The sequence below is a fragment of the Ooceraea biroi genome, chromosome 8 (genome assembly GCF_003672135.1).
Source record: "Ooceraea biroi isolate clonal line C1 chromosome 8, Obir_v5.4, whole genome shotgun sequence".
In the NCBI taxonomy this organism is placed as follows: Eukaryota; Metazoa; Arthropoda; class Insecta; order Hymenoptera; family Formicidae; genus Ooceraea; species Ooceraea biroi.
Window position 1 is genome coordinate 9,391,545 of NC_039513.1, and position 24,071 is coordinate 9,415,615.

The 24,071-nt window shown below is 46.4% G+C and overlaps 1 protein-coding gene across 6 annotated transcripts in view; it reads left to right on the forward strand.

Annotated features, from left to right (window-relative positions):
- Positions 1–24,071, forward strand: part of LOC105275639 (RNA pseudouridylate synthase domain-containing protein 2) — a 113,044-nt gene that overhangs the window by 56,289 nt on the left and 32,684 nt on the right. For all 6 annotated transcript variants that reach the window (XM_026971967.1, XM_026971968.1, XM_011332614.3 and 3 more), the window contains 2 exons: positions 16,083–16,187; positions 23,255–23,342. In XM_026971967.1, the coding sequence (XP_026827768.1) occupies positions 16,083–16,187; positions 23,255–23,342 (193 nt within the window). The remainder of the gene's footprint in view (positions 1–16,082; positions 16,188–23,254; positions 23,343–24,071) is intronic.

The window sequence follows — 24,071 nt, forward strand, 5'->3', positions numbered from 1 at the left end:
AAAATTATGGCACGCCCGGTTGTGTAACGAGCAACGTCTGTGTAAAATTAACATATTTCAGCAATAAGCAAGATTACCATATATACAGGGTGAGGCACCTAAAACAGGCCACCTGAATATCTCGGCTGTTATTGGTGATAGAAAAAATGTATCAGACCAAACTTGCATGGTTTCGAGGGACACATAATTTGTTCTAAATAGTTTTTTATTAGGTGGATGCGTAGAGGTCATATAAAGGTCAACTTCGTTTTTTTTAATGGTATATGTTTTTTTACGTACCATCTAGTAGAGCGTTTGAAGATGCGCACATTGATCTACGGGTCAAAATCATTCAAGGTCACTAAAGGCTAAAATTTCTAAGTGCTAGAACTTTTTCATTTCTGAGTTTACGGTATTTTCAATAGCAGAGAACTCTAGGCAATATAAAAAATATAGATATCAACAACTCAGAACTTCTCGGAAAAGAAAAAATTTCTAACGGCTAAAACTTGTTCATTTCTGAATTTACGATATTTTCAATAGCAGAGAACTCTAGGCAATATAAAAAATAATGATAACAACAACTCAGAATTTCTTGGAAAAGAACAAATTTCTAACGGCTAGAACTTTTTCATTTCTGAATTTACAGTATTTTCAATAGCAGAGAACTCTAGGCAATATAAAGTAAATTATTTTCCCTTGCAGTTTCCCTTCAGTGACCTTGAATGATTTTGACCCGTAGATCAATGTGCGCATCTTCAAACGCTCTACTAGATAGTACGTAAAAAAACATATCATACCATTTAAAAAAACGAAGTTGACCTTCATATGACCTCTACGCGTCCACCTAATAAAAAACTATTTAGAACAAATTATGTGTCCCTCGAAACCATGCAAGTTTGGTCTGACACATTTTTTTCTATCACCAATAACAGCCGAGATATTTAGGTGGCCTGTTTTAAGTGCCTCACCCTGTATATACCTAAGAAGACTGAAGATGTAATTCAAAGATGCTTTACATTTGCTACTTGTAAGTTATACGTTATGATAAATGCATTATCATAATAAATGCATTAAATATTATACTACGAAGAAAAAGCACGCTCCAAATTTTTTAAAAATACCTTTTCGAAGTATTGACCTTTTCTCATCGAGCGGTCGTGCATGGCCTGACCTAACATTTGCAACCTCGCTTTAACAGCCAGGATATGACGCAAGCCGAGCGTAAAAGATTAACAGCAAAAATCGGGATCTCGCTAGGGCAATTAATGGGTGGAAACGTGAAGCCGACGTTTTGGCGACGATACGGCGCCTCATCATCGTCTCCTGAGTCCGGGAAGTTCTTTATCATTTTATTCCCGCGACGTGCAAGGAATATCTGCCGAAGATGCGCACTCGTGTGGCGTTCGATTACGACGCGCGCGTTGCGCAACACAATTATTACCGCAGCCGCGTCAGGTGAAGTGACGCAACTATATAAATAGCCACCGGTTAGCGTTCGTTCGTAGGTAAAAAATTTTGTCATCTTGCAAAAGAAGTCAAGCTCGCTCGTCCGATGTATGCGCGCCGACCTGTCGGCAAAGCGTAATCGGATTTGCGCAATCGCATTGTCCTTGCCGCGATAGGATAGGAATTTCACGTTCGTGTCCTTCGAATTTTCGTAATAAAAATTGTTTACTTTCTGGCCTTTCTGATCCACAGGCGCGTATACCTAGGCCATGGTAAATTCCGTTGTGACCTTTCGCGCAAACCTGTGCCTGCCGTGTATCGATTATATGCGCGACGCGCGAAGCCAAATAAATGCAGCGTGCAGGAAATGAAATAGTCCAAGATGTCGTGCCCGATTAATTCCCCATTAATTACCGTACAATGTAATGTAGCTCTGCGAATTCTGCTGCTGATGCGAGAGACTCGACATGCAACGTTGCTTTCGGCATTGTTTTAAGAAATGCGCGCTTTGCAAACTACTCGCGGAACTGCCTCCGAAACGCAAACGGACGCTTTGCCGTCGGTTTTTCTCCCCAAAATTTTCGTAAACATTCTCGGCGCTATTAACGCCGAACGTACAGGACATCCAACGGCAAAACTGCCGTATCTAAATTGAATCTCGAGTTCCGCATGTTCGCGTCTGCCTTGGTTCATCTCACGGTTTAGCGCGGCATGAACGAAATTGCCCGAGAAAGATTTCACGGCGGGGAAACCGTGCGAGTAAGATCCGGTGGAAGGTCAACGTGCAACCCTCCCAAGGGAGTCGACCACCAGGAGACGTCGACCTCGCTGAAGTCATCCGAAAAGACGACGAAACCCATCCGCCAAAATCGATTAGAGCTTATCCTCAATCTTATTTTCGGCGCGGGACAGGGCTCGACGTAAATTACATTTTCGGTTTCTAATTGACGGCTACAGTTCGGATTACTTTTTCTACCCTTTTTGCGCTCCACCCACCACTTACAGCACGCAGGGTTTGTCCTTCGAACGGCAGGCGGCCAGACGGTCGTAAACCACGGTTCTCCAGGATATAGTCGAGTCTCCCCTTTTTCCGACTTGTTCGAATCTTCCCCCGACCTTCCTAGCCTATTCAATTCACCATCCCTCTTTCGCCTTCCTCACGCAGCGACACTCCACTCTTGCAACCGTTCACTAACGGCGAACGCTCGATGTTGGTCGGGAGCAACAGGCCCTCCTATCGACCGTGCTTCGTGCGTGTGTTCCGCCCTTCCGACCCTTCGCTTTTTACGAGACGAGGAGGGGTAAGGAAGGATAGCCGAGAGAAATCAGGGAATATTGCTGCGATCGATATTACTATCCTCTGCTTTTACAAACCCACGAACAGAAGGGTAATATTGGAGAACCCTTGGGTCCTTAGGGTTCGAAAATTCATTAACGCTCATATGCAAACGCGAATAGACGAGGACACGGACCGAGATACGGTGCTAGGATATGTTTTAGGTAAATATGAAACAGGTTTACTAAAGATAAGGGAGTAATTTAGGAAAGTAGTTCCTTTATCAAGCGTGCTTCTACACCAGCCTTGCTTCTCATTGTTTCTACGTTTCTCTCGTGGCGAGAATCGGGCGACGGAATCGCGCGACTTCGCAATCACGTTTTATCTCGGAACGAGCCGCGCGCCAAACCGCAGATAGGCGGAGGAAATTAAGCGTGGTCCAACAAAGAAACACGCCGGATATTAACTACTGGGCGCTCTTGCAAACTAGTAAGAGGAGCAGAGGGACGGCCGGGCGGGCGGAAAAAAAGATCTAATTTACTTGCGGTTGAACAAACAATGTAAATTCAGCCTTTCTTGCGAATTTTATTTCCCGACGCAGCATATATTCCCGCGTCTAAGCAGTCGTACTTTTTCCCGCTGTTGCAGCAGTGTCCCGCTCCTTGCGCGCGAACGCGAATCTCGAATTTTCCCAGCGCGAGATGTGCAACGGGAGGCAAAAGCTTTCACGGTACATGTTTCGTAACATTCACTTCGTTTTACGCAAATTGTCGATGGTGGAAGCAAAGTTAATAGCGACCCTGATCCACGATAGGATTCTTATGTAAACTGTTTTCGAATTTAAAGTGGATCTTATGTAATTTCATTAAATTTAAGCTGTATATTCTGCGAGACACGCCGGTGGATCAGCGACACAGTATTTCATCGACTTATGACATAATAATATACTTAGCGAAATAATATTAGGGAGCACCGTGATCAGATACCGCGGATACTTTTCTAAGCCTCTTTCGTACTTGCGAGAGTGTATCAGCTCGAAAACATCTTGCAAAGATTGCTGCTGTTTGCTTCGTACAATAAAGCTTATTGATCGCACGTCGTGCGTAGACCATCCATCGTTTACACTCGCCTCCTCCGCCTTCATTTCCGATAGTTTGCAAAGTTGTGAATTTAGTACTTCTCGCACTACCTTAGTTGTCCTCAATTCGCGGCCGGACTTAGCGCAGATTTAAATGCCATTCGAGTTGAAGTACAACGGCGCGAATTCACGAGTTTTCGAGTTTATGCACGGTTCTTCCCCGACTTCGACTTTTTTACTACAGTACACAAGGCCGTTCCAGCTACCAGCATTCGTTCTTCCCACTTTGAAAATACCCACGTCAGCGTGTGATTTTCCTTGTACGCGTCAGCGGATTCTCATTCAAAGAATTATGCACTATTGCAAATTGCTTTTTACGTCATTTAATTTATGCTCCTTTTATGATAATAATCTAATCGCTCGTTTATTAAATACGTTGAAGAAAAAAGTTGTAAGAGTATTTACACCGAGACGTTCTCGAGCGCGCTTCTAATTTCATGAGCACATCAACGAAATTACTTCCCTTTGTGACGGCCTCTTCCAGTTCATTCCTACGTGTGCATAAGACAGCCTTGTACTTTCTGAGATTATAATTCCCGCAGGTCGGCGAACCCTCGCGCCTACGAAACGTCGCGGAATATTTACGATCGAGATTATCGCGGTCTCGTGTCTCCCCTTTCTTACCCCGTGGAGAGATCTGTCTAATTTACGGAAGACCTGGGATCCGTTAATCTGCGCGTTTCCGCGATCGCTTATCGCTTTATCCTGCAATATTATCACGGGCGTTTCGGGAGCGGCCCGACTCGCTCGGCCCGCCGCCGTCTCTCATGGCCGAGCTCACGAAATTCTTAGGCGAGGTCGATCGAAATCACCACCGCGATGTATAGCCTCGGCTTCGTTTGAGTTTACTCGAGGATCGGTTACTGCAGCCACGTCGAAACGACGCCCGCGTAATTCCCAACTTCGTGTCTACAGGGTGTCCCGATAACCGCGACAGTGCTCACGAGCAGTTCCGTTGTCCTATAAAGGAGAAACCGATCACACAAGTGCAAGATAAATTAATGATTGCGCAAATATATTAGTCGATGATTTTGTTTTTGAAGAAAGATACCGTCGTAAGTGTTAAACATATGAATTGACGCGGTCTCCCCCGAAATTCGTTTCGACAATTTCATCGTAGGGACACCGTGTATGCATACATAGGAGGGCCGTGCACCCTCGCGGCTCGCCGGCTCTCCGAGTTCGGACGAGTTTGGCTTCCGGGTGCATTATCGAATATACTCTGCCTACTTTTGCGAAAGAAAGCGGCCCGGGGTTTCAGGGTGCGGGTCGGCCGCGATATTTCGCGGGTATCACGCGAAAAAATATACGCCACGCGAGTCTCGCGCCAGCCGGGAACATTCTTTCCCGCCGCCTTAAGGCTCGTTGCTGTCCGGCGATAAGAAAGATAAAATGTCAACGGGCGTAGAGAATGCAAAGTATTATATCGTGAGTTACTTGCGCTCGTGGCCGTAAGAGAACGAAGGAAATTATTTTTCTGAAGCACGAACCTTCGAATCTGTCATAGTTGAATATATTATCGTTATTTGCGATACGCAAGTCACATACACGTACATAATGCAGTTTATACTTTGCAATATCTAGGAATTGAGCGGATTCTGTCTAACAATAACTCGTTTTGTCAACTAACTTCGCGTCATGTGCAAATAAATAATAATACTTGGAACAATAATTTGCGATACTAGGGGGGGGGGATACATTAAAAGTTTCTAATTAGTACAAACCGCCGGAGGTTTAATTACGAAAAGTGCGCAATGGTAATACGAAGCACTTAAGCATACTACTTTATGGAATGCACGGAACAATAAACCTACTAAAATTACAGCAGCAAACGTAGCAAAGTAGTAACAGCTATTAAAACTTCAGTCAGACGATGCATAATGCAGTTCCCGAAGCTGCGAACTTACGGGGCTTAACTGCGATTGTTACGCGGTAGGTCTTATATATTGTTTCAATAGCGATTAGCCATCAAACTACGTGTCATTAGCGCGTTCACGATGTTGAGGAGTCGACGACGATTGCAGTAAGACGGAGCTAGATTGCACGTCAGAGTGAGGAGGGATTGAGCTGTACCATATTATGTAACCAGCAGCATTCATTGTCGAGAAAATTAATTGTCAGGCAATCAGCTGGAAAGCTGACGATTCGCGATTCAGACGCTCTCATGTTGAAGACAGCGAACGTCTCTCAGATTTGATCTTGCACGCGGCAGTGTTGCGGGGCTTGAATCGTCATCGGCGAAATAAAAATTACCTCGCGAGGACGGATGACGATAAGTCACGCGCCGCGAGCTTGTTACTCGCGGGAACGAGGGCGGACGAGGGAAAAAAAATTTTCAGCAAATGCAACCGTGCGGGGATACGACTGATTTACGCCGCACGGCACGTGAAGACGAGGGCACGATGCGTGCTTGCGCGTAATCCTTCTTCCTGTCGGCGAACGCGTGCCGTGCACAGGGACACGAAATTGCCACGGTTGTCCGACTACGCTCGTCTAACATAATTTTTAGTTATAATTAAAGATTCGTTACGCCTAATAACAGACACGGCAGCGGCTTTCATTTGACTTTTCAGCTTGCTTGAGCATACGTCATCCGATGCCTTGGCCCTCTTCTACGTAATCGGCGTAATTAGTTTCGCCAAAACGCGACGCTATTTTTTCCTGCTTTTTATTAATGCGCAATTGCGAAGCAGGGAGATGCCGCACAGACTATATTGCGGACGCGCACGTAGAACGTAGAATGTTATCAGCATACATGGATGGCCCAATTAATACACGTACATGCACTCTTGCAGTCCTCCACCCCCACGTGAAGCTCCATCGCTTCACGAACGCAATCGATATTCTTGATCCGAGATCCTCGAGAATCTGGATAAGAGCTCTCGTGACCGGAACGCGCAGAGAACCGGCATTGCGCAAGTTTTTAATTGCTGGTATCCTCGGCTTTTTTCTCCCTGCCTACTTTTTCCTCTTTTTCTTTTTTTTGCACTTGCTGTTCATCGTCGACCTCCGACTTTTGCATATCCTCCACCAGGCTCTAGCTTCCTTCTCCTCCTCGTTCTACCTTTCTGTTTCTCCTTTTTCTCTGAGTAAAAATGTCAGCATGCCGGTACGTCGTTTCGCTCGTTGAAATGCGTTCTCGTGCGTGCAACCGCCACTTTGCCAGGACGAGAGGAAATTAATTAAAGCGTCTCGTTCTCCTGCGCATCCTGCCGGAGACTACGAAGGCGCCGGAGAGAGGCGAACGAGGAAACAGCGCGTGGGATCGGGTGCGTATCCGTGTAGAAAGGACGGAATTACGTAGAGCGAGTTACACGGCGACTGCCGGTGTTTCCATTAATGGCGAATCTTTTGATGGATACGGTGTCGCTTCATTTTTCATTGCAAAACTTTGACGGGCAATTGCTCCAATTTTGGATGCCTCGATTCAGCTTCGCTACTTCCCATTTATGGATACGAGCCATAGAGAGTGATTGATTGTTCTAACTTGGAGATATTGAAAAGCGCGCATTACTTGACCGCAGGACTCGAGCGGATCCTGGAACGTCCGGCACAGCTCCCGACCTTTCCTGTTATCCTGAGTGCACGGCGGTTAACCCACTGACGACGTTAAGTAATGCACCGGCGTTTCACTTCCGGTATATATCTATGGTAGTGAACCGTCAAAGTTGAGCGCACTGTTATGCCGCGATCTGCTCACGTTACAGTGGGTACCGAGGGGGATGAAACGTACCATTGCTTGCACAGGTGCGACTTGAGTGTGTTCACGGGACCTTCGATTGTTACGTTGAGAAAAATCAACGGATGTTATCAGAAAATTCCAAAGAGGAATTTAGCGAAGGGATAGGACGTTAATAATTGTAGTTAATTATTGTAGTGATTTGGTAGAAACTTGAAGATACATCCGGCCTTAAATGGATTTTTATAAATTTACTTTAATAAGAGGAATTACTTTTTCATCCCCAAAGGAATTTTATTTGTGCTTTCATTCGGTACTCTCGGCTTCTCATTCGTCGTACAAGTGAGCCTGTCTTATTGCTCTTGGGAGAACGAGATCGAGCGGCGAGGCAGCGTGCATAGCGAATGCGAGAAATACGTCCTACGCGGAATGGGAGTCGAGGAAATGTGAAGGGACGCCGCTTTCCGTCTCTCTTTTTCCCTCCCTTTTCCTGTTTCCCTTTTTCTGCCGCGGTGAGTTTTGTTAAAAATAAGAACTCTAGGGACGTGCAGAAATGGGGAATTATTTCGACGTCAGCGTAATATTTGAGTAGTTGACGGAAGAGAGCCACGAGCGTGCCACTCCGTATATTTTGCGCGATACTATATTTATATCTTAATGCATGTTAAGGACTGTATTATTCAGTAAACGTGTATAGAGTGATGAACAATTATTTGTCACGATATATTTATCCGATGACATTTCGCATTTACATACAATCAGAGAAACTAAAGCGTAATTGTGTGCAAAAGAATATAAGATCCTATATTCTTTGCACATTCAATGATTCAAGATACAATGCACATTAATCTACTACTTGATCATTGAATAATTGAAGAAAACTGATTGCGCGGATTGAGAGTGGACGTATGCCGAGGATCGAGGACTCGTCCCGAAAATGTTAAACTGTAATATCTAAGGACCTCACGTGAGAAGGGTGCATAATTAATATTTTCTACGACGCTGTGCCCACTTTAATCTGGCTTCTGGATACGCCACTGGTGTCCAGAACGGTGCTACGTGTACGGATCGTACGTGCCATGGAATATACGTGATGTTGGCACGCAATCCAACCCCTCTCTCTTTCTCTCTCTTACTCTCCCTTTCTCCCCGTTTTTCCTTGCGGGGGCGAGAGGCTCGCAAAAAGGGAGTGCAGAGACCGATCAAAAGGACATCGCGTGTCGCCTGATCATTCCGTCCTCCGTCGCTTCGTGCCATTTTTTTTCTCGTTATTCGCATTTCAATTAACCTTGTTGTTCCCGTCGGTTTTTTGTTGCGTACGTACTATCGCGGCCGATGCCCGAGAGCTATCCGCCACCTCCCCCGTACATTTCGTTATGTCAGGCGCGCACTATTTTTTGACAAGTTATCGAAATACAAAATTTCTGTTTATATATGCGCGTATGTAATGGTTATTCGTTTTCTTCTACGTTTTATTAATCATTAGAGAGAGGATAGATTATACATAATTTAGGTGTGTTATATTATTATACTAATCGTGGGTTGCGTGCCACACGTTCATTACGCACCGCGTCACCACTTATTTCTTTTTTCCGGCATAATTTAATTAAGCCTGCTGGTTACTCGATTAAGCCACCGTATCTAAATTTCTTTTTCATATTTGCTATCATATTTATGAATTTATCCCAATTTATATCTTTCGCATGACGACTCATTCGCGCTATTTCTCTCCCGCCTATTTTCGAAGAACAAATGATTTTTGCCGTAATGACTCGCGCGCAGTTACGATAAACTTTCTCACATATCGGCGTGCATTGAAGTGGAAGCGTCTGATTGCGCAAAGACACGCGAAGTTTAACATCTTGTTCGATCCGGGGCGCGTACGACCGCCAACATGTGTTTGCTGTTGTACGGGATCGATAGGAGGAACATTACTCGCATTAAATATAAAATAATAATAATATAGTCGTTATGTGTGACAATAAAAACCGTTTACTTTGCGAGTCAGTGCGATGAAAATTTTATTTCTGTTTTTGTGAAGTTTCCGCTCGCGAAATATTTCTAAAGAAAACGAACGATTCGATAAATTGCCTGCATCGGACGTGAAAATGTATTATCTTTTGTATCCTCTTGTCCCTCTCTTTTTCTCCCTCTCGGTTATATCGAAATACTTTATGCATCTGGGCGATTCTCTAAAGCCACTCGAAGAGAGGATCGTCCAGCCGTTTACGAAATATTTATAGTAGTAATCAGGCACTATACTAACCAACGTGTTTGTTTTCGCATATTTTATGAGTTCATAAGAGACGACCGTGCCAAGAATTGGCAAACGTATCTCTACGCGATATTTGCAACTGCTTTTTCCAATAATCTCATAAAAGCATGTTCTCGATTCGACGTTATCGTTAAACCAACATTTACACAAATACCGCATATACCTACTGCATAACTCGGCAGACTCGGTTAGTGTATATTATCATTAAGAGACCAAGGTATACATGTTTGTTCGTAATTCAGTTCCACAACCGATCGCGATGTAACTTATTGATCACGCTGAGAAAGTTTCGTACGCATGTGAATGTCGACTCGACTCGAATTGGGTTCCTCTTCCTCCCCGAAGTCGCGAACGCGCGGTGGTACACTTTGATAATCGCACAAGCGTGATGATTATATCGTTTCGTGGCGTTTAGTTCGTCGTCATTTCTCGAGAACGCGTCTCTGCGAGCTGAATGCGCCGTCTCCGTCTCGAAACTCCGCAATTTCCGCGACACGGTGGCGAGGCTCAGTTTTCGCCGGCAAACTTCTGCTGCGATTCGTCCGCGATGAAAATAAATTAGCACCGACTTGCAAATTGCGCCTCGTTGGCAAATACGGGAAAGACGGTGGTGGAGGCGGTTGTGCCCACCGTTCGCGCGAAGCACCGACCTTCTCTCGCCGCCGTTTTCGTATTGATAAAACAGTTTCAGTTTTACTCGAGACGGTGGTCGCCATCGGCGAAAGGTCAAACTGTTTCGAAAACTTGTATCGCGAGTAGATAAAATGTTGCTGTATTTCGTGAGCGGTTGCTTTCAATTGGTTTCATCTTGATCTTGCATCAATTCGAGAATTCGAGATTTTTGCTCGTTTCTATAATCAACGATTGTTGTTCAATACTGTTAAAGTCTTGGAAACGTGAGATATGAATGTTATTACGTACTTTCACGAAAATAATGATGCGAACTTTATTTAACGTTGCATTTTACGGAATTCCGCTTCGAGTTACTTCCTAGACGCGAGATGTTGATTATACTTTACGGGCAAGGACTGGTTTGCTTTGGTCGGCCGCCGAAGCGTCAATTTTGCGCAACAAAGACATTCCAGGTGACAAAATATCACGGTGATGATCAAAACCCGGTGTGCCTGCATGCGTCGCTCAAAAGGACAATGCGCGTCCGCGCACGAGCGTCGCGACGCCGGCGCTGTTTTCGCGCAATTTTCGCTTGTACATGCATTAATACTTCAGGCCGTAGCTCTCACGGTAAATTACACCGGGGATAATCAACAGCAGCGGCTGATCTCGCGAGATTACAATCGCTACAACGACAATCCGATGAACTGCAATAGCGGAACGGGAGAATGATCGCGTGCCACTGGACAAATTGCAAGTTTGCAGTTACAAGGAGGGAATTTTCGCGTAGCGATATAACACACATTCGCTCTACTATCGCGAAATAATTTATTATACCGTTATATTTCGTGAATAATGAAGTTCTGTGATGAGAACAGCTTTTGCATTAAAATTATCCCACCGCACACATATGCACACAACCGCGCGCGCTGAGATTTGCTTGTACTTTGTCCATGCAACCAACGGTGAAATAGTGAACACTCTCGGGTCTCGCTAGCTTTCATTTACGAGAGCTCTCTGTTGCATTCGGGACCCTTTGACGAAACAGAATTAAATGAAAATTAAAATCTTGCGTTCGCGTTTACGGAGCCTAATATCGGAGAGAAAAACCGTTTCCTTCCGTTCGTTTATAGTTCACAAATCAGTCCGTCGTGGTATAATGGACTCGAAATTGGTCAAAGGAGTACGTAGATGAAACGTAACGCCCGTGGATAATCGCCGTGAAAAGTTCCACCGGTCTAATCGCGTGCAACGCGGCGAAACACGCAGAACACGGCTATCGGGGGAACGTTTTAACAAAGCTTCGGCCTTTCGCGCGCGCCGTTCGTCGGTGGTATTTAACTAGCGGATAGAGAGCGGGAAACACGGCGAGAATATGAGGTGGAGAAGAGAGGCGAGGTCTCGCACCGCGTCCATTAGGAAATGAGGCAGTCCCGGCTTAACGAAGTCGCGACTAACGCTTGCATGCCTTCCTCCTCCTCGCGGCCGCTCCTCGCTTCCCACGCTCGCTTTGCTTCGAATTAACGTCGGATTTGGGTAAGGCAGACGCGAAGACAACCGCATTATGCGCCCGCACGCCCACACTTTTTCTCCCCGTGTCGTTTCCCGTTTAATCCAATGTTGTCCCGGGCAGGACATGAAAATACTCCTCTAATTAGCTCTCCGCGAATTGCTTGCGAGCGGAGAAACTCGCGCGATCGCTGATCCGCAGTCTCACAATCAGTCTCGGCGCGTTTCGTTCTGGATGCACGCCGATGCGCGACGCAGCGGTATTTTTAGTCGTAAACGCGTAGCGCGTGACTCCTTCGATGCAACTCTTTTCTCACACGCTATTGTCAACAGTTGGATGATCATAAAGAGGAAATTTCTTGGCTCTCATCACGATCGCTTTCTCTCGGGCTTGCCACGCGTGCTTATCAGAGCGTTTTTATATCGGCACCGTGACATTAATATGTATATGCCATTGATGCTGTTATTACGACTCACAGTGTTGGCCTTCTGATAAAGATTAACGACTGCCCGGCATTACGGTGCAGCGAGATACGCGCGTGGTAAATGATAAATCGTTGTTGCACTGCTGGCAATTATTGCTATCGTCGTCGATAGAATGGCCGTTTACCCGGAACGGCTATTAATTAACGCGACACCTCGGCACAACAAGCATTTTTTTCCTCGCGCTCCATTCGACCGCTGAAAAATTGGGCCTTCGTGCTGGGGCTCTTCCCGCACGGAAGATTAACTCGCGGATCGCGCAGCCAGCGTTGTAACGACGTTACCCCATATCCTTTTACGTGAACGCTGTTTCTGCCGGGTAAACCTTAACCGCTCGTTTTTACGGTAGCGCCTGGATAATACTGTGCGTTAATTAACGCGCGCAACGTCATGAATCATCAAGCCAGACATGTATACCTTGAAATATGCATAAAGGTATCACCGAGGGATACACTTGAGTTGCCAATGAAATGATCTATTGCCACGATGATAACAATGCCGCTCAATCATTCCGAAGCACCGGTCGCGAGCTCATTTCCCGATTTCGTCTTCGTCATCGAACGCCGGAAACGTCACTCGAGAAATTGCACCGCGTATATGTATGTAAGATGTACGTTAATAGAGCGCTTAAGTGAACATTAACGGGCTGGTATTAAACCTTACACGCGAGCGGTAATTGCGATTAAATGTGGATCGCGAGGCGACGCTCGCTCGATTAATGGACTCGTATCGCACTCGCGTCGCACTCGGTCAAGGCGAAGAAAGAAATGTTACTGGGTGATGGCTTTAGTCAAGGGTGATCGAAGTGGCGCGCGGTCATTTCGATAAAAAAAAGATCATTATCATCGTCGCAGCGCAGTTTTTTGCGAGCTCGCCGATCGAACTGCGAAATTTCTTGGACGATCTGGCAGGCGGTCCTGCCGAGCTTGCTCGATTCTTTCGAGAATCGGGCTATCGGACGGGCGAGTGGTGGCATAACCCGCGTAACTACAAGCCGCTGAATATTCATGCGTCCTCGCCTGTTAATATAATATACATGACGAAACAGCGGAGGCGCGCTCCGTTTCGGAAACGCCGCGCTCCCTTTTGTCACGGAGCGTGCAGGTACAAGCCGATAAGCGTGGCAATTTGGTACGTCGCTCGGGCGAAGCGGCGACTGCGGAAATTCATGAAAAATTCGTTACCGGGACACGGAGCGGCGGCAGCGACTTCCGCTAATGACTCCAAAGTGTATTACCTCGCCCGGTCTGTCCGTTCATTCGGGATGGGCACGGCACGAACGGATAAATCGAGTTCCCGCCGCGACGCTAAATGTAAATCCTCAATGCAGGCGATCTGCTTTCTCCAATTATATCGCCGATGATGGATGGATCCAAATGGGTGTCCCGTTTTCCCGAAGAAAGGCCACGCTTCCGCACCCTTTGTCCCGCGCGGCTGCTGCTCTTTGGGTTTATTCATAAATAAAATCGGTGTGATGCGTTTGCCCGCGATGAGCGATCCTTCTTCATCCTGAAACTCGATCCTTTCAGGATAATGATCGTATAATGTAACTGCTCATTACACCGTTATTAAAAATTGCGCTCAAGCCTAACGAAATTTATTAATCAGTTTTCTGCTTGTCAGAAAGTTCGCGATCCACCACTATGTGATTGTGCATACACGCACATGCACATGCACACGCACACGCGCGTGCCACGCAGCGCAGTCACATACCGCGGAAACGAGATCTCTGGGATCTCCTGTTTGCGTCGCGTTTTCGGCTATTTTAAGGGTGACGAATTCGCGGCGTGCGAAGTAAAGCCAATTTCGCGACCGAAACGCGGGAGCCGCGAAAGATTTCCGGATGAACGTAAATTACTTTCGGAAGTCCTTTACGCGAGACGCGTCGCTCCTTGCATTTTCAATGGAAATAGCTGGTGATTTCACGATTACCTGGCGACGCTTGCGACGCGACGTCGTGCTCTTATAAGTTCCTTAAGTGTGAATTCCCTCACGGTTCTTTTCTCGGGACATTTCCAGGACATTATGGTGGAAGGATACCGCCGCGGTGGCGAGAAAGAGCTACCGCAATGCAGGCAAGGGCGTTGTCAGGGGCGACCCTAGCGACCCTAAGGCCTCATTCGCACCGAATGTGCGGCGATCCGCATTTACGAAGCAACGTCCGATCGGGGTTCTCGGTTCCGGTTTCGAGATGCCGGCCACGCGAACGTAATCCGCTCGAACCGCGGCCGTCAAATCGCCACTGCCATTTGTCGGCCGGATTTCGCTCTGTTGACGTACGTCCTTGGAAACTAGCCCTCGTTTCACACGTCGAGAACGAATTTCGGCCTAGGCCGCGGGGCTCAGTCAAACCGCGAGATCAATAATATCACAACAAAATGTCCTCCCCGAACCTCTGACGCGTGTAACGTTGCATGTGTGCCTCGCGAAACGTTCGCGTTGCGCTTAACTTGACAATAATTTTTTCTCTTGTTTCTTTTTTTTTCTTTCGTTGGAAAGGGAGGATGAGGGAAAGAGATGATGTCTTTTTCTTGCTTTTCGTGAGATCTCGTTTCGTTTTCACGAAAATCGGCTGTGCAGAATTGCAGAATCCGGCCTGTAATCTGTATATCTCGGTGACAGGATTACGGGTGGATAATAGGACGTGCGATGTAATCCCGTTAATTCGTCGTTATGCAAATGGCGCTAGACACGCTATTGCGTAATTGCGTTAACCCCCGCAGTTGGACGGCATCTACGTTTCACGGGGCTGGCGGGTTCCGGCGGATACTAGAATTCTCCCACGTACTCCATAAGTCTTTTCGTTTTAACTGCACTTTCTGCAATTACCTCCAATCTTTTTGCTTCCCCCGCCTTTCTTCTTACAAGCCCCGAGTATTAGCTTTGTTTCGCTTTAAATGCGGATGGGCGTCGTAGCTGAAAGCAGCATACTTTACGTTCGCCATCCGATTTAATTAAGAAAACTAAATGGTGAAAACGCCGACGCGGGCGCGAAGAACAAAACGATGGTAATCCAGGCAGCGCTTAAATTCCTCGGGCGACGAAATCGGATTCCCAAAAATTCAAAAAAAGGAAATGGAAGGAGGAATTCCGCGCCTCGTAATGTCGATTAAGGCTCCATGTAAATTCTGACCGATTGATTGTCCTTCCGTCCGTTCTGCCTGCACTTTCGCGCCGTGTACATCGATGTGAAGGGATAGTCATTAACGGGGACCGGGTGTACGACGGTGTCGAATGATCAAGTACGCCAAATCAAGCCCCGGACTCATTCGGACGGACCGCTCTGTATTTACTCGTCCCATTAACGCCGGATTAGTATGTGGAACGTAAACGCGCGCGTAAAATAGAGACGAGTTAACCGAATTACCATAAATCGATGCGCATCCGGGCCTTTGCCGGGTGCGTGCCCGTTTGTGGCAACATCCAGATGCACAATGACCAATGATGGCCTTGTCTGTCTATGCCCATTGTATCTGACGCGGATAACTCGCGATCTGTTAATCTGTCGCGATTCACTTTAGGCGCCGAGCAGCGCGAGAGTTAAAGGCGCTCGGACGGCATTTATAATAGAAAATGCAATCAAGGGGTGCGCGTGACGGTCGGCACGCACTCTCAGCGATCCGATTAGGGAGAATCTGACACGAATGGGGTGGTAACGAGGCGCGCTCTGTTTCTGTTACAGGTCGACATAAAACCACTGCGAGACGCGACGGTGGCAGTGCCCGCGCCGAAAATCGCCGTCAAGCGGAAAGCCGAAGATGCCGACGCCAGCAAAGATCTGAAGAAGGTAAGCGTTAGCTGTGCTCCGCTTGCGCGCCGGCTGCGTTTGCGAAGCCGTTTAGCTGCGGCGCCGCTGTAAGATGTTAAAGCAGGTTGCGTCCCAATTAGGGACAAAACGCTCGTACTTCGAGGATATTATCAGGTTGCAAGCTCTACTCCGGAGTAATCAGTATTCATGAACTTTGCACCTCTCTGGCGACCCAACTCTGCGTAGTTGGGGGCAGCAACTTGATCTTTGACTAGTTGACCCCTGTCTCGTCCGACGAGTCAGCTTGCGGAATCGCATTTCCCTCCTGCTTTTGATCGCGCGAGACGCGACGCGGTGTCGGTACATTTCTACCCATTTATGCCTTTTCGGAGAGCGTTCGGTTTCCGACGCCCGATCCATGGAGGTGCTCCACGGCGGTTGACACGTAACGTGGCGTCATTAACCCGGGATTCACCGGGGCTCGAGATCCATTTTCGAGCTAACTCCCGTAACTCACTGCCTGGGCCGGTCATACGACGTGGACGTCACGGGAGGGAGCTGGGAACAGATCGCGTACCCACGTAGAGTCTGTCCGTGTATTTCGGTCGTCCTCGTCGATATTCGACATGCCGCGGCGCCGTCAGCCGTGAGGCACGGCCTCATTAATCTGCGAGGCGCGCGCTGCCGTCATTAACGAAATAAACGTAGCCGAGGAGCCGCTAGCTGGGGCCTGCTTTGAGAAACTTGAGTTACTCGGCGTCACTGTCGCGAGAAGTCTTGCCGGCGCTCTTTGACGTTTAACGTTGCTGGAATGCGACTTTGCGTCTCGACTTTTAACGCGAGGCCTAACGACGTCGCTGACGACGGAGCGTCACGTGAAATAAAAAGAGTGATCGTCTATACGTCACTGACTCGCTTTCATCGTGCAGATTGCTCGGAATATTGCAAACGCAATAGTTAGATCACTTTTTATTTTACGGGCAACTTTGTCGTGGAAAAACAGAATGTCTCTCTCTTTCTATGCATGCACGTTAATACGCGTTTGTTTGAGCGATCGAGTGGAAGATGTCTAATCGACCAGCTATAATGAACAGAAACAACACGGATAAAAATACTAAATTTAAAATTGATTTATTCGGTGCACCCGTGCTGCAGGCGATACGCAATTCACTTCGCCCGGTGTTCAGTTTGTTTCTCTAATAATTTCCCTGCGATTAACTCGCGATTACCGTAGTAGCTTGTTTATTTCTTGGACTTGCTCGGTCAATAGTTCGCAGATTGCTTCGAGTTAAGCTAAGGTAGCCATGAAATTAATCGCCGAAGTAGCGCTTAGGAATCTCAGGGCGCGACTAGTCAAGCCCAACAATAGTCCGTTAATCCACCATTGATTTGTAAGTAAAGTCGATACGAAACTCCGTGAGAAACTGCGCGTGTTTAAATTCACAGACGAAGAACATCGTTTCTGCCGTCCCTTAACGTGCGCTTGAAACACATTTTTCTTCGCGACTGTGTTCCTTGTTTCATCGAAGAGTCTCCCGATTGTAAAGAAGAACTGCAGTCGCGCAAAAGGAAGGCGCGTCGTGCAAATCGATGGATGTGCATACGAAAGGAAGGCAAAGGAATCGTAAGGGCCGCGGGGATTTCCCTTTTCTCAGCCAGACTCGGTGACGATCTCGCTCACTCGTTTCCGATGCAACGGCTGAAACAACCACCGCCTTACCGGAAAGCAACATCCGCATCTGGCAGCATCCGTATACAGCAACAGGCGGCGACGAGCCGTGCCAGAGATTCGACCCGACGTGTCTGCGCGCGTACGTACTTACGTGTATGCCTGTGCGTGTGTATGTGGATGTATGTACGGGTGGTCGTTCCCCATTTCGTTACTCTTTTTGCTCGGCGTGACCCGACGCTGGTAGAAGTGCATTACGCTCGATGTCGTATCTTCTACACGACGTCGCCTCGGCGCGGATTTACTCCGTGCCGCGCCTCGCGCTCCGGCGAGCTCGCGAAATTCTTTCCGCGTCGCGGCGAAAGAAACATCCCCGTATCCTCGGCGGAGGTAGGCGATACGTTGCATCGGGGCGTGCGAGAGTAATTCATCTTGCCAGGGTTGAACCGTGGACTCTTCCTCTCTCTCTCTCTCTCTCTCTCTCTCTCTCTCTCTCTCTCTCTCTCTCTCTCTCTCTCCCTCCTGTTCCCTTGCGTCGTAAATTAAATCAGGGGGATACGCGTACAGTGACAGACTGTTGCGCGCACAGCCGTCCGATGACGAAGTATTTAAGACGCGTCGCATGTACGCGCGACTCGATAAGGGATGATTAAGCCGCGCGATGTTTCACGGCGACCGTTAATCTTGACGCGGCAAAATCATCGCGTCGTCTCGCGCGCGTTGTCTCCTGTAATTCACATTGCACATACGCGTGTGAAAGGCAGAGATATGCGCCGTACGCGGTAGAATTCTCTGTATCCGAAATCGGAATGCACACGCACGCGTGCTCAGCCCTGGCATTTCTCTCTCTGTCTCTCTTTCTTTGTCTTTCATTGTCGTGCACATTCCACACACGCGTCCGCGTATTCAATATTATAATATAATAGCGCACGTCGCGTTTATGAGGTGAGGGGCTCGCATAAATACCAATAGTATAAATATATCGTGCATCGAGTCGCACGGTAGCGAGAGAGGGCTACGTCCTACGTGGTTCTCAGTGTAGGGTGGAGAACCGACGAAGGGCGAGCCTAAATGGCACGTCGCGAGAGAGAATGAGGCTGTTGGAGAGGGGAAGCTTCAGGACTTCGAGGAAACCCTCAGACGATGAAAGCAACGCGGTCGATCGACCCCCCAGGAGCAAGGGAGACCGTCGCTCGCAGACAGAGACAGGATCGTACCCGGTGGCGGCGGTGGCGGACCGGGAGGGTGTGGAGAGTCGAGTTCGAGGCTGGAGAGTGAAAGGGAGGGATGTTTTAGGGCCGGTCGATACAGCCGAAAGTCCAGAGAGCGAGCCGAGTGGCGCGAAAATTCGTGTGGATGAGAATATATCGTCGCGCGAGAGACTAAACGGAGAAACCGAGGCTCGGCCGAGGGTGGTTTTTGCTCCCTCCGGCCTCCTGCCTCCTGCCTCCCCTTCGTTTTTCTCTTCAACTCTGCGTCCTTCTATGCCGCGCCTCGTAACTCCATGCTCTTTGTAGGTCTGGAGAGTCTCGTGTTTCCTCGTCGCTGTCGTCGTCGTCGTCATCGTCGTTGTCGTTGTGTAGTGGTCGGTCTCCTTTGCTCCTGTGGTTGCACCACAGTGACTAACATATTTACTCGAGATCACAAACAATACGTAGTGGGAGCGTTAATTATTTAGGCAAAAATTTCGAGGAACCCCGTTACGGTTAACGAGACACTCGACCAAGCTAAAGTAAAATTGGTTTTATTTTGATTAGTGAATTATATTATAATTATAATTTGCCTTTAAGGCAAACAAAACGGAAACGAATATCGGATAATGTTTTGACTGAGTGACTGACTGAATATCTATTTGTCTGTCTGTCTGTTGAAATAATGAATCGTTGTAACCGCGGGGAATTTATTATAGCCATTGTCGTAGTGGAAAAATATTCGATGTAATACATAGTTTCCATCATAAATTTATGAGCGCGATTTTATGGCTCGATACATTTCGTATGATTGATTGTTTTATTAGGAAGGCTAGGAACATCTTCCTTCATAAACTATTGGCCTATTTTCATTTATCGTTCTCGATGTTTGATTTCTATTGTATTGTCTGCATCTCTTGTTATTTATTCTTATTATCTTTTTATGCTTTATCGTCTTTATTGTTTAGTCTCACGAATCAATTATATTGCAATTGTAACTGGTCATTTAAATCACTTCTGAAATTTTTTTAACATCGTAACTATCTTTGAATATCAGTTATCTGCTTTTCTTATTTATATGCCAATGCTTGTATACAGGGTGTCCCGGGTTTTAACCGACAAACTGCGGGAGCATATTCTACTAGTGGAAATAAGAAAAAATTCGTATATCGAGTTTGCTTAGAAATGCTTTATTACAAAGTTATAAACCAATATTCAAAAGAAATATGAGATAAGTAACAACGGAACATAGTGTAGAATTTGGAAGGTCGAAGACGTTTATGTTACGTGTATTCACATGTATTCATGTTCACTATGTTGAAACGATTCAGTATGATTGTTACTTTCACAACAGTAGCTGTTAGATTTCAATCGTCGTGTCAACTAGCAATTACTATCAGAATGCCAAAAGTGTTTTCAAATGAGGAATACACCGATATTCGTTTCGTGTACGGATTCTGTAACGGAAATGCACGAGCTGCCGTACGAGAGTATCAACGTAGATTTCCTAACAGGAGAGTACCAGATAGATTTAAAGCAACGAATTACTAATTCAGTTACTGAGATGCAACCAAATTTTCAGGAATGTCGTACCGTAACAAATTCTGTACTACGTCGATGTCTAGCTTGTATCGATGTGCAAGGACAACATTTTGAAATGCGTCACTAAATCATTGCGTAGATAATTTTTATTTTTGTGAAAAATCCGTTGTTACTTATCTCATATTTCTTTTCAATATTGGTTTATAACTTTGTAATAAAGCATTTCTAAGCAAACTCGATAGAAGAATTTTTTCTTATTTCCACTAGTAGAATATGCTCCCGCAGTTTGTCGGTTAAAACCCGGGACACCCTGTATATACATAGGATAAATTTTCCTATTTGATATTGGCTAACTGCTTCTTGCGAGAATGTACGAGCTAAAATAACATCATTATTGCAAAGTATAATTAGCTGTAATGCAACTCGATGCACTGATGCAAAAACACGATTTTGCTCTCTATGCATTATTTAATATATTTTGCTGAAATGATTATATCAGGATTAAAGAGGGCAAGCGATACACTGACACCTTATTTTATTTCATGAATGAAACGATCTTAAAATTATTTATCATTACAATTTCATATCGCACTACAGAAATGTAATTTGACTTACGATCGATAATGACGCTTTGCTTCGACGTAATTGTACTTTATTTCGCCGTAATGTCGACTCTCTGTAGCAACCTAATTATTTTTTATCGAACATGCCCGCCCTAACTGACGATTATTGATGGACACGTAAGCCCATAAGGATATCTTTCTCTATCGATATCGTACACTAATATCCATCATATCGTGCGACTGTCGACTATCGAAAATTTACGTAACGCCGCCTTATATAATCCGATTTACGCGATGGCCGATGCTCCGCGATTTCAACTAATTATTGTCCGCGTTAATTAAAACGTGCTCGCGTGCACGAATATTAGGATCCATTAATATAATGCGTCGTTTGTTTCGAACGAGCGAAAAGCGGCCATCCGGTGCGCCCGATGTCGTTATTAATTTTAATTAACGTCCTAATTAAATGATTCCTTCGAGAGAGGGAAATCCTTCCTTGGGACACGAGTCTGTCGTCCCCTCTTAGCTCTCGCTAGTTTACTAACGCATGTGTACGAGAAGAATCGCTGAGAATAGGAAACGATTTACGAGCACGCGAGTCCAATTGCATCAAAGCACTTTAATCCAATTAATAAACATAAACAGAGAACATTTAACTGCCGAATTACTACACAATGTACACCATTAACGATTTTGGCTATAATGAATCTGCTAGCGAAATGAAGAACCATTACATCTGATTGAAGAGATCTCCAGATTGCTTGCGGATATGCGTCTCGCGAGGATTTACGCTCGTTTTGCTAATCGCGCATTCTTCATCGCGGGATATTGTGGTTCGCTGGAGTTTGAAAGTTTGATGCGAGACACGAACATCGTCAGTAGTCGACGGATGCAGCAATGCGGAGCACACCTTTTATGCGCGTGCATATACCGTACGCAATTGAGCCTGCAGCGTTTTACTTTTTAATTAGGCGCGCGTGTGCGCGACATCATATTTTCGTCTCCCCGTAATCGCATCGCGTTTACGCGAAATTACGTTTGTCTCGTTGCATCGCACTTGGCAGTCGTGCGCGACGACGCTGTCATCGTTGTTACATAATTCCACTTAGGCGCTTTCGCACGTTTTTCATCGCGCCGTACGTAACAATTAGAACGGCATCCTTCCGTCACTTTCTTGCTTTCACGAACGCGAGCTCGTGTAAATTCGTTACGAGCACGCGCGTCGCTAAGAAAATTTCGCGACCTGCGCGACAGTCGCAACGAACGAAAATCGGCGGCGATTTCGGGAGATTCATCGCCATTATCGAGATTTGAATCGCGTCGGACGTGTTAATGTTTTCTTCTGACGCAAAACTTTAAATTCTATGCGTAGATGCGCTTTTATTCTGCGTGATTAATTCGCTTCGCCCCTCCATCGCCTCCCATCTCTCACGTGTAATTTTTCTACAGTCGTAAATAAACGTCCACGATAATTCAATAAGCGGACACCCCACGGGGAGGGAAGGGGGGCTACTGACAATGCACGCGAAACTGCGCCGTGAGTTTCATTTTCTGTATGCGCGGTTGTCGCGATCCCGCGCGTCCTTGTTGTCTGGAAATGCCGCATTTTTTGTATGATAAATTTATCGTCGCCATACGTCAGCCCTCGCGAACGCGCCGTATGGAGCCGTGGCTGACTAGCTCGTCCACTTATCTACTGCGCCCTTTATTTCAGTCGCAAGTGACAAATAACGTCGACCTGTATATCTCCGTTTTTAATCGGGTCTGCCATAAATCCGGTATAACCGGAATTTTTACCGCGGATATTATCCACAGCGGAATAAAAACCGGAGCGGCGGTCGCACCGGCAAAATACAATTTGCATTTTCGATTTAAGGACATTCGATGACGGAACGCGCGCCACGCTCGCTGTCATCGTGGCGTGGCGCGTGTTGCGCGATCGATGCAACCGATGCAACTAATGTACTTCACTCGCGGAATGATACTTATATATACGTTTTCATCTATTATCACGAAAAGTTCTATTGTTTCACATCTTTTTCCCTTTTCGTGTACAAAGCGCAGTTATTCCGGACACCGCAAAGTTGCATGTAGCCGCGGCCGACCAGACCGGACACTTATCTACTGCGTTCTTTGTTCCAGGCAAAATTGGAAACGAAAGCGCTGAAAGCGAAGAGGCCGGGATTTACGGACGAGCGGTACAACGAGACCAGTTATTACGTGGAGCACGGTCAGTATCTTCCATTAGACGTTTCAAATTTAATCTCCGGTTACGGGCCAAGGTTGCGTTCAACACGATAGATTAACCGGCAGATTAACGCATTCCCTGTAATCTCAGTCCCGAATTCCGCACAAGAGATCGTTAGAATCGTTTGTAAGTGCCGGATTCTTTGCCTGTTTTCTTTTTTTTCGGGAATATCGCGTTAAGAGCTGATAATTCGACTTCCAACATTTTGCGACAGACGTTCGTGAAAATCGCTGGAAAATGCTCGGCGATGTACGAGCCCTTAAACGGGATCGATTAGTTTGTAACAATGTTAGTTCTGCACTCGTGCGTGCAGGTTCGCCAGCCAGGAGTCACAAGTAATCGGGGATAATCTCTCGGATAAATACGAGCGGTGCAATAATCCGTCGACTCTCTCCTATCTCGTTCTCTCCATCTCTCTTTTTCCCTCTTTTGTGCACGAACCGATAGTCGAAACGAGGCTCTCGACTTCTTCCTTACTCGCGGCAGAGGACGAGCCAGAATGAAACTGTGGCGCAACAGATTTTGCGAGACGTCGAGACGTATTTCCGTGAACATCATCGATTTCCGATCTCTCCATTATTTTCGAATTCCAAGCCAATTTAGATAAGCGCGATTACGGTTCGCGATAACGCCTTACTTCATTGGCAACTCGAGGCGATGGATACTCAAAGTTCCCGAAACGGTGTTCGTAAAATAACTTGCGTTTTACAC